This window comes from Thrips palmi, unplaced genomic scaffold (assembly GCF_012932325.1).
Source record: "Thrips palmi isolate BJ-2018 unplaced genomic scaffold, TpBJ-2018v1 HiC_scaffold_3, whole genome shotgun sequence".
Taxonomy (NCBI): domain Eukaryota; kingdom Metazoa; phylum Arthropoda; class Insecta; order Thysanoptera; family Thripidae; genus Thrips; species Thrips palmi.
In genome coordinates, this window is record NW_023144630.1 from 7,315,151 (window position 1) to 7,326,694 (window position 11,544).

An 11,544-nucleotide genomic window follows, 5' to 3' on the forward strand; every position below is an offset into this window, starting at 1 on the left:
TAAACAAACAATTTACAGTAATACAGTATCTTATTGAATTTTTCAACACTAACTAATGAATGCAGTCGTCAACTATCCATTCTTATCCCAGTAGTTAAGAAAACAAGGTGCAATTAGATTTTTTGGCAGGGGTGCATGTAAGGTACACATAAATTAAAAATTTTAATTTCATCCGTCATTTTGACAATCAAAAATGTATTATTACTGTCTTCAAATTTGAGTCATTTTACAGTTTACAAAGAGATTTCTTTGCAAATCTTAGAAAAAATCTTTAAAAACATTATATGTGCAAAGTTGCAAATAAAATTCTTCAGAAGCTTGCCAAGAACTTGTTTGCGTTATGATCCCGTTATTTTTGCAGCCTGCGGAGAAGTTTAATTGCAATGCAAAGTTTTTCTTTGCAAAGCTTTTTTCACTTTGTAGATCCCCTCCTTTGAAATAACCGTGGTTTATGAACAGTCCCCAGAAAATTTATAACAATTACTCTTTACTCTATAATCAACAAACTAATTTGGCGAGCCATAAGATTTAGCTATAAGTTGATTCGTATACATGTTAGCTTAGCAACAAGAATCGGGTACCATCAGTCTAAGATTGGGCGCGATCGCTGCAAGTGTCGTGGTGGCTCGGATGGTTGAGGCGAGAGATGGCACGAGAAGGTTCTGGGTTCGACTCCCAGCCAGGTTGATCTTTTCCCCACCCTTCTTCTCATATCCGGTACCATCACTCTAAGATTGGTCGGGTCCGCAAGGTATGTGTCGCCGTAGCGCAGTGGGCAGGGCGGCGGCACGACAGTTCTCTGAGGCCCTGGTTCGCCACCAGGTCGGTCTGTCTGGGAGTATTCCCGGGACTGAATTTCCATATACCCTTTATGATGCCTCTACTCCACCCTCCCTTCGGGGTGGGGACCCGATGAGGGGAACTCTTTTGCCTCTTCAAGAGGGGAAAAACGCGAGTTTGCTTTTCTTATAGCCAGGATGGCGCTGATTTCTTATCACCGCACGGTGACGTGTCGGATGGGTGGCCTACCGTCACGGCTCTGCGCACTGAGCAATGTCGCCGTGAAGGTAGACCTCCCCTTTGACACGAGATCTCGATCGAGATTGTGCCTGAAAGGTACGCCACTCAACCTGCGTGTAAGTTTCGTTTCTGCCTTTGACCGCGTTTTCTTAACGCTCTGTGCCACCGAGACACTTGCGTGCGTGTTTCGACCAAATTGAGATTGATGGTACCGAATGGACTGGGTTTAAAAGTAAACTGAGACTGATGGTACCGGATTCTTGTTTAATATTACATACATTTCATTATCCTACATACTTCCAAGATAACCAAGAACAGTCCCTACATACATACATCTCTGTCCTGGCTGCACCCACAAAGGCCTTGAGCTGGTGTGTAATACATGTAAGCCTAAGATGCGCAATACAGACATGAATACAATCTTGATATTTTGGATCATAGAGAATGGACAGAGGGTACCTCACTTCGAAAATACGTGCACATTGACTGGTGACAAGATAGAATTTCTACTTCGATTAAACTGAAAATCTCCCGTTACAAAAACGCGATTCTGTGCCGGCTTTAAAAGTGACAGTCACTGGAGTCAGGGGTGAGGCGCCGCCCCTTGAAATGTACTATGGGAGTTGGATAAGGACAAGGGGATGAAGCTGCTGGCAGAGTGGGGTCCTGGCGCCTGGTGCGTAGGCAGCCCATCGTGCTGTAGCGTGGGCTGCCTCTCTTCACGGCGCTTGGCACGGCCATGAGGGCCCGCATTGCCATCGTGGTGGGGCCCTAGGCCCATGGCAGCGATGGCCTCAGGGAAACCGCACTCGACAAAGGTGAGAAGGGACCGGGACCAGTCGCAGTGAAGATCTTCAGAGCGTCGTGTTGAGATGGCAAGGGTTGGCGACGAACTGCAGTTGGACAGCGACCGCCTAGCGCCTGGCCTGTGGACGTCTTCGATGCGATGGAACGTCCTCCAGGTCGTCGTCGTCTCGGTGCTGGCCGTCGAGCCGAAGCAGTCGGCATCCCACAGTGGGCCAGAAGACCGGTGGAGGCGGCCAAAACTCTGAACGTGTTTTGAGCTCCAGAGTCCCATTGAGCTACTCTGGAGCTCAAAACGCGTCTACAGTTTTGGCCGCCTCCACCGGTCTTCTGGCCCACTGTGCATCCCCGCAGACTCGCACGCCTCTTGGACTACGATGGATGAGACTGTGGACAGAGAAAAAAGTTTAATTGCATTGCACAGGGAACACTGTATATCTGCCGTCATGTTTATTCATAATCATGCTGATTGAGGTCCTGTTGCTTTGAAAGTTATGGCATTTGTTGGGATAATGATTCACGTTTAAGTGACTGCCTCATCCTAAAGTTTGTTTAAAAAGAAAACAAAAACACACATGTGCTTTGTATTGGCTCGAATCTGAGACATTGGGTACGACTCGTGTGTTAAACCAACTGTGAGCTTTGCTAGAATAAAATAAGTCAGAACGAGTTGTTTTCACTAAAAATCATGACGAACCTCCTTCAGCTGAGCGAAGTTCTAGAGATATTTCTTGAGAAAATCAACCCAGTTTCAGTCACTGGTGTCTTTTCTTCGTAGTGAAACACTGCAGTAAATAGCGCAAAGTACCCCTGCACACTGTTAGAAATTCTGTCGTAAATTAGCGACAAAAAAGTCGCTAATTTTCATAGCGACGGAAATCGTTCTTAAACTACTTCGTCGTAACTGAACGACTAAAAAATCATTTCTCTGCGACAATGTCGTAATCACGATTACATATTTTGACACCTGAAATCCCCGAAAAGTTGGTGAAAAGTTACAATTTGGTCACTTATTTACGATTTGTGTCGTTCATTTACGATTCATATCACACATTGACGACAAGAGTCGTTAATGTACGACTGAAGTCATAACTGAACGACATATGCGAAAGACAATTTACGATTGTTCGTAGACTTACGATTAAGTCGTAAATTTACGACTTAATTCGTTTTAAAACGAAACGTGTCGCTATCAAAATTAGCGACAAATATGTCGTACATTTACGATTCAAGTCGTATATTTACGACTTGAGTCGTAACAAAATCTGTCGTTTAAAAACGACATAATTGTTCTACAAAATGTCGTAAATTTACGATTATTTTTAACAGTGCAGGAGTGATTTCTGCGTCAGCCCTACACTGCACCTCCACACACGTCGGTATCTCACCTCTGGATTTGCAGCGTAGACAAAAGGAGGAGCCTTGATGAACATCACCATCGCAGCGCAGACGCCTCACGGTCCTCGAGTGGTGACAGCATGGTGAACTCGGTCCTCGAGTGGTGACAGCATGGTGAACTCCCGCGGAACATGCTGAAAGCACTGCAAACCGAAAAAAAAAATTAGCTTTACGATAGTGGACGTCCATTTTTTACGTTACGCACTTAGAAAGATGGGGGGGGAGGGGGGGTGTAGGTCTGGTCTGCGTAACGCAGTATGCACACTCTTAAAACCTTACGAAGTATTTTGAGCATACGTATAACAAACTAAAATACTTTGTTATACGAAGAAATAGTTCGTAAATTACAAAGTATTTTCTTTGTAAGCTTACGTATGCTCAAAATACTTTGTTATACAAACTACTTTTCTTTGTAAGGCCCAAAATAGTTTGTAAGGTTTTCTCAGTGCATGGGGGAACAGGGGGTTCGAAATAGCGTAACTTTACGCTGAACACCAAATGTGAGAGAACATCCCAGCCGCCAAATTATGCGTAACGCACACTGTGAGGGGTCTGGGCTTGCGTAACGCCGCCTTACAATGGGGACGGAGGGGGGGGGGTCAAAGTGTACAAAATTAACTACTGCGTAACGTCATTAATGGACGGCCCCATACAATAAAAAAGCGACGAGCCTTCCACGAAAGAGATAAAAATTTCAACGACAAAGTGTCACATAACAATTTGATATCAAATTATTGCAGGAAAATTTTAAGTCGAATCGAGCAAATTTGAATATTTTAAAAGGACGAGCGTACTTTGAGGGTACTTGCTTTTTAATTACTTTCCTTCACTCGGCGACGGTTGAAAGGGTCTATTTCGCAGTGCTGTCTTACCTTGTCGACGGAGATGGGTAGAAAAGCCGCATCTCTGCCCAAGAGGCACTTGGCAAGTGCTCAGCCAAGGACGTCCTGGCCGGGAGCAGGGCTGGAGAAGCAGGGCAGGGCGGGCGGCTGTGCGTCCAGAGTCTCGTCGAAGCATGGCGTGGGCGGGCAGAGGGCAGGCAGCCGACCCTCTTCCAGACCAATCAGGGAGTCATCCCTGTCGGCGAGTAAGAACTTCGCCGGACAAGGAAGGGCTGCTCCAGGCAGCAGGTTAGGCCAGGGGCAAAGGAAGGACGCTAAAGATTGGCTCGTTTTGGGAGCGTTAGGATATTGAATTATTAGATCTTGAAGCGTTACAGTTGCATCGCAAGGCCCTGGTTGATGACCCAACATGAAGAACCTTCTCAGCTTGTGCCTGCAGCCGAAATCTTCAAATATTTGCCTAAGGTTCGCCGCACGCAATCGCTCTTAACCTAAAACTTACTTTAGCAAACTTTTTAGACAGAGTACAAAGAATCTTCTGAGATATTTTTCAACATTTTAGAAGTTTTAAGTTTTTCCCAGACGTTACAAATAACATGTACACACATTCTTAGGTAAGTTTTTCTATTCTACCCGTGGTCTTAAAATAGGTTAAGAATATTTTATTTATTTTTATTTTTGAAGAGTTTTTGTTTGTTTAACTTTGCTGTTATGTTATCCACCAGTGAGTTAGACGTTGGATTTCAGACCTAACCTAAACCGGTAGCCGGTCGTCTTTACAGAGTATGAGAGAACCCCCGGGGCCGGGTTCTACCGACCTATAACCAGCAGCCCTTCCGCGGGGGTGTACAACGCCCTGGGGCGGTCTACGAGGGCAAGGGTTCACCGGACCTATAGCCAGGTGCCCTTGCCCTAGGGTCATTAACCCCTATGCAACCCCCTTCTCCCTTTGCCTGTTCCTAATCCCACCCAAGGAGAACGGAATCGTCACGAAAAGGTCACCGTGAGCTGCAGGTGATGGATTTTCGTCACGATTTGAGCACATATGAGGTCACATGTGACCCGAAATCAGCTCACGATGAGCTTTTCGTGACAATTCTGTTCTCCTTGGGCACTTTTGCACTGCAGCTACCTGTTATTTATGATGTACCTCAGAGTGTATACTGTACCCAGCACTCCACACTGTGCGAAAAAAACACGGTGAATCCCGTTAATGTTTTTGCAGGGATTTACTGAAACATTCCCGCCTCCACCCACCTACCCTTCCCCACCCCTTCCCTCGTACCCGTGTCATCGGTGTCCCTCCCCTCATCTTATGCCCAGATTAACAGGAAAAAGACTTCATGGCAGAAATGTCGCTTTAACCCTTCTCCATTCGTCAAAATTTTCGGATTGCCAGTGAAACAAGTGAAGTTATACCTTTAGCCCGTGTGCAAACTCCTCTCCCCTCGCCGCCTGTTCCCAACCCAAGTTTTGTACTACAGCCGCAAGTAATTTACGATGTACCACACAGTGTGTACTGTGTGCCCCGTAGTCCGCCAATTCCAATTAGCACGACGCCTTCGCCTTCCAGCTGATCAACACCCACACGCGTGCCCCTGCGCTCTGCTTGACTCCGACGGTCAGACACGATTCCACCAATTGGTATCGTATTTACTCACAAATCTGACATCGGCTCAACGAAAGCGCATATTCGCGCAAGCGTTGCTGGACGCCGTGGTGATGCACCACAAATCTGAACTCCCCCGTCGCACTCCGTAACCGCAGAAGACCCGGCAAAAATTCACCCCCTTCTTTGCCAACTCTTCCTCCTCCCCCTTCCTCCCCCCCTCTTCTTCGTTCCCGTGCCTTCCTCCCCCTATTTTTTAATGAACCGACATTAAGCGTTTCAAAATTAAAACCTTCTGGGGAAAAAAAAAAAAATTATTTGCAGACGACATCTGTGCCCGGATGCAAGCCTTGGAGCACCGGCATTACACTCCTATACCTCTCCCGTGCGTAATTTGCACGGAAAGCGTCCAATACAAGAAGAGGTATGCCACTGAACGGCCCAAGGACGTCCATTCAACGTGGGAGGCGGTGCCTACCGAGGACCTCGATTCGAGGGTCTGTGTTACCGAACAACAGGCCTACTCGATCGAGGAAATCAAAACGCCGCCTTACCAGGACTACAGGGGGCGCCGTCAACGCCGGCGGAGTCACAGGCAAGTGTTCCTGACGCCCCAGGGTACTCCTTACGAGTCTTTGTACAATGGGGCCCGGTTTTTCTTAGGTAAAAATTGCGCTTGCTCCGCCGTCATATGCGCGGACTGCGCTACCGCTTGGCGCCGCGGGGCTCCACGAAAATCTTCGCCCCGATACTGGGACAGGCGTTCCACCTGCCCTCAGTGCCGCCAACCGGTGGCGTTCGGAGTTAATTGCAAAGCTTTCATTACCGGTGCTGATAGGGCTGAGTACATAAATTTGTACTCCCAAAAAATCCGTAGGTGCTCTTTGAGCTTGTCCCCTCTAGAAAGCACTTTGCCGCAGACTCTTTGAGCTTGTCCCCTCTAGAAAGCACTTTGCCGCAGACAGGACACGGTGTCAGCATGTTTTCAGGTTGCGCAACGCAGCCTGCACGACGCATTACGTTGTAAACATTATGTTCACTTCTAATATACTTGGAAAATTTTCCAGTCGTCACCCTCAAGGGTTGTGCACGATTATGTTCATTTTTCAGCGAAACTAGGGCTGTGTATCCTAGCGTTGTAACTCTGCCATCTGATTTGCAGACTGATGGGCGTTTTTTCTAGGTTTCAGGTTTTTAATGTAACAACCACTTAGATTTTGTCTTAGTCTGCACGGTGCCTCAAGATGAAAATGTGAGTGTTACACAGCCGTGCCTTGTTTTAAATAACCTTTGCGTAGGCAACCCGCCCATCATTTTTGTTACGTGTCCCTGTACATGGACACAACGGGGACGTTAGGATATTTTATTATTGGTCTACGAGGACGTAGACATGGACACAACGGGGACGTTAGGATAAAGTTAAATGGGTCAGAGGTACCCCCACTGTTGGTCACCCGAAATGCGTAGTTGTGGGTGATCCCCATTGGGTACCGATGACGAATTGTATTGTGATTGGTGCGAGTCAGCTTGGCCGAATAGAAGGGGGAATTAATTAGTCGCGCCGAGGCTTCGTCGCCTCGGACAGCGCGACGAGTCGGTCAGAAGAGTCCCACCGCTTGACCGGTTCACCACCTCTTCCCTTCCGGCCCAACTGCTCGCAGCCGGACTATCTCCTGGTAATTAGCATACGGGACTTAGAATAGTTTCGTCCTGTTGTTAACGGACTTAGGATAGTCGTGTCTTGTGCCTGTAACCTGTGCCTGGGTGAGCTAGTCCACCAATCCTAGCCAGCTGTGAGCTCCTAAATTCTAGACCAAATAAATATATAAATATCTTACAGCCTCTTATTAATCCTTTACTCCTGAGACCACACAGGGTGCCTTTACCCTTGACAAACCCAAGAGAGAACTAGAGAATCGACACACACCAAAAGACCACACAGTCGAAAAGACCCGAGCATAACGACACCTTTTCAGTTCTCTTTTCTTCTTTTGTCTTCTTTTTTACCTCGCGCCGTGCCTTTCGCCCCCCTCCCTTTCTCTTTTCTGTTCGCACACTTTTGCCTCCCCTTTTCTGTGCGTCCTCTTTCACTCGCCCTCCCCTACTCCACCGTGTTGCATTTTCCACTCTTTTATCACCCCTTGATGGTGGCATATTATTTATTTATACCGCAGTGGGCACAAATCCAAAACATTTGCCCGTGGGCGCACCCCCTCCAAGGGTTATTGGATTTCACCGTTTTTATCTTTCGGACCCGTTGCAGTGGGCATAATTCCTTTCGGTACTGGCATGCATTTTGGTCATATTTGGCCAAAACTGCGTAGGAATAACATGAAAATAGACAAAATAAAAAGAGGAAAAGAGTCTTGTCTCAAGCTCCAATAGGTTCCTCTAAAATGTCTCCCCCGTACCATTTGATGGTTACGCTGTGGTTCGAGCAAAATTCGCAGAATGGGGGTGTACTGTTCTCTTCTCCCATAGATGGTTGTGTGTGTGCACTCTCCCATTCCACTTGTCTTATTGACCATGTCTCCCCCGTACCATTTGACGGTTACGCTGTGGTTCGAGCAAAACTCGCAGAATGGGGGTGTACTGTTCTCTTCTCCCATAGATGGTTGTGAGGCGCTGGAGCTGCGCCGACGACAGCGCGACGAGGCAGCAGCAGAGCGCCGCCGCCTCGCCGCCCGCACCACGGCCACGGCGTCGCCACGGCGCCCAGACGCGACGCCACCAACGGAACTGCCAGTACCCGCGACATTCTACCACGTGGGTAGACTGGGGACTGGAGACAGTCCCGGGTGGTGGAGCCAGAGACCACTGGAGCCAATACACGGTATTACAGCCAAAGTGTTGTTCCTCTCTGCAAGCTCGACGCGAACCCTTCAGGCCGGCCTACCGATCAGGCGGTCCTAGCTCAGGCAGCCTAGCCCTCAGGCCGCCCTGCTTACACTGGCCAAGCGGCCCACACCTACCCACACATAAGGTTGGCCTCCCTGTCAGGCTAACCTAGGCACCCCATTCCCCATTCCCATTCCCGTTGCCTAATTGGCCGTTAGCAAGCAATTTTATTGTCGGTAGAGCATTGGGACTCTTAATCCCAGGGTCGTGGGTTCGAGCCCCACGTTGGGCTAATGGCCAGGGGCCCTACCCCGACTCCCCGGCCCCCCGAAAATCTTCGCCCCGATACTGGGATAGGCGGTCCACCGGCCCTCAGTGCCGCCAACCGGTGGCATTCGGGGTGTGTAGAGCGGCGGTGCCTCTCCCCTTTCCTTGTCCTTCCCGAAAACACGAAAACTACCCCCACCCTTCCCTTCCCTACTCCTTTCCTTCTTCTCCACTTTTTGAACTCGCGGAGCGTAGCAGACCACCAGTGCCTCAGCACCGAGCAGACCGCCAGCCCGATCGTGTCGTACGGCTACTTCACGAAGGACTACGTCGACATGGTCGCCGCCCAGGGCCTGCCTCCACCAGCGTCCGAGCCACCACGACCAGCAGCGGGCCCGGCTCCATGGCGCATCCCGCGCACCACGGCGCCCTCGTCAGCAGCCGGGAGACCCACCACGTTGCCTGCGTAGCTGACCCCGCCGCGCCCCTGCGGGACACCAGCAGCGCCGCCGCTGCATCTAGCCTAAAACTTTTTCTTGTTTACCCTTAGAAATGGATCCAGTCTCTCAAGCCTTGGCACGGGCGCTCATAATCGAGGACTTGGTCGCACCGCTGGTCCCTAAGGACGACCCCTATCTCCGGGACACAATGATACGACTCCAGGTGTCCCTCCGGCACTCCGCCGCCATCTTGGCGGCCGTCTTGGAAGATTTCGATTCGGCACGGCAACTAAGATCTTACTTTGCCTGCCCTTGACGGCGACGTAGCGCGCATCGAAGAAATTTCCGCGCGTCTACGATTCGCCGTCGCGACAGCGGTCGAGACAGCCTGGGCCACGCCGCGCCAGAATCCAACCAACGACGCATCCACGCAAACGGATGCGTCATCCACCGCCCCCGCACGCCGGCTTACCAAGAGTGAAAGGAAGCGGCTTCGACACCTAACAGCCGTCCTTGGTGAACCGGCGCCGTAACACCAAAATTCATCCACCGTGAGTCCAAATGTTTTGTCCTTTTTTTCCATTCCCTCCCGCCTTTTACCAATCTCTTAAAACTGGCTACCTTAGGTTAAGCTGTAAATTGTGTTCAATCCGTTTTCAATCTGCCTCCAGCCTAAACCTTTTTCTTGTTTATCCATAGACATGGATCCCGCCTCTCAGGCTTTGGCGCGTGCACTTATCATCGAGGACTTGGTCGCGCCTCTAGTCCCGACCGATGACCCTTACCTGCGGGACACCATGATCCGCCTCCAGGTCTCGGTGTTCTGAGTAGAGACTCAGAAGGGCTTATGTTCTAAGTGTAACTTGAAGGTTCGCGCCATGTGGACCAGGTTGCCATACTTGGTGCCACGTCATGCAGACTGACAACTGTTGTCCTTTGTCTCCTGCTTGTGTGGACTGGTGTATTCCCCCTTGCACTCATAGAGAGTAAAGTCGTATCAGTATACCGAGTTTAACGAGCCAATGCGCTCGCCTGGCGTAGACACGCCCTAAGTAAACAGTCTCTCGCACGACGGGTTCCCACCCGCCAGCGAGCCCGGGCGACTTCACACCTTTTGGGTAGTCGCACCTCCGAATAGCACCGCAGCTACTTTCGCACGCTGCCTCTCGAGCCAGGCCTTAGGCCCTAGATAAGAGGGTAGTTCTCCCCTCCAAAACGAGCCCTCGAGGACCTTGCGGTCGGGCTCCAGAGTCAGTGTGAGCCGAGCAGAGCTTCGGGCAGCACCTCTCAGCGAGACCCTCCTGGACGTGTGAGTACGACCCGGTAGGAGCGCCGTGTTAGTCAGCTCTCAAGGTTAGGTTGGGTTTAGTGCTAGAATAGCTAGGTCTAGGACTCAGCCCCGTAGTGACTGTACGAACTGAACCACCGCCTACAATCTTCGAATTATAGATTGGAAGTCACTGACAGTTTGGTGTTTGTGTTTCTTGAGTAGTTCCCCCATTCTTGAACTCTGACACGCTACCACCATTTGCACATCAAGAACCCGCGGCCACGAGGCTTGCCCTCACAACATGTGTGCCCCGTAGTCCGCCAATTCCAATTAGCACGACGCCTTCGCCTTCCAGCTGATCAACACCCACACGCGTGCCCCTGCGCTCTGCTTGACTCCGACGGTCAGACACGATTCCACCAATTGGTATCGTATTTACTCACAAATCTGACATCGGCTCAACGAGAGCGCATATTCGCGCAAGCGTTGCTGGACGCCGTGGTGATGCACCACAAATCTGAACTCCCCCGTCAGCGACGCCGCCGTGCGCCCCGCCCAAGCCACCCGGCTACCTTGGCACCGCCCCCGCGTTTGCCAACATTCCCACCTCCACCCACCTACCCTCCCCCACCCCTTCCTTCGTTCCCGTGCCATCAGTGCCCCTCGCCTCACCTTTATGCTCAAATGAACCGAAAGAAGACTTCCTGGCAAAAATTCAAATCTTTCTTTTCATGACTCTTCCTGCCTTTTCCTTTTTTCTTCTTCTTCTTTTCTTTTCTTCCTTCCTCCTCCAAAATATTTTTTTAATTACAGTACATTAATGCGTTCAACATACTTAATCCTTCTGATTATTTGCAGACGACATCTGTGCCCGGATGCAAGCCTTGGAGCACCGGCATTACACTCCTATACCTCTCCCGTGCGTAATTTGCACGGAAAGCGTCCAATACAAGAAGAGGTATGCCACTGAACGGCCCAAGGACGTCCATTCAACGTGGGAGGCGGTGCCTACCGAGGACCTCGATTCGAGGGTCTGTGTTACCGAACAACAGGCCT

General features: G+C 50.0%; 1 protein-coding gene across 1 annotated transcript; it reads right to left on the reverse strand.

Moving 5' to 3' along the window:
• Positions 1-1,304: 1,304 nt before the first annotated feature.
• Positions 1,305-5,302, reverse strand: LOC117648489. Its single transcript, XM_034390995.1, has 4 exons — positions 4,095-5,302; positions 3,213-3,365; positions 2,160-2,211; positions 1,305-1,410 (listed from the first exon to the last, which is right to left on the reverse strand). Exons 1-4 carry the CDS (start codon positions 4,237-4,239, stop codon positions 1,305-1,307), a joined length of 456 nt encoding a protein of 151 aa, XP_034246886.1. The 5' UTR covers positions 4,240-5,302.
• Between the last annotated feature and the right edge of the window lie 6,242 nt (positions 5,303-11,544).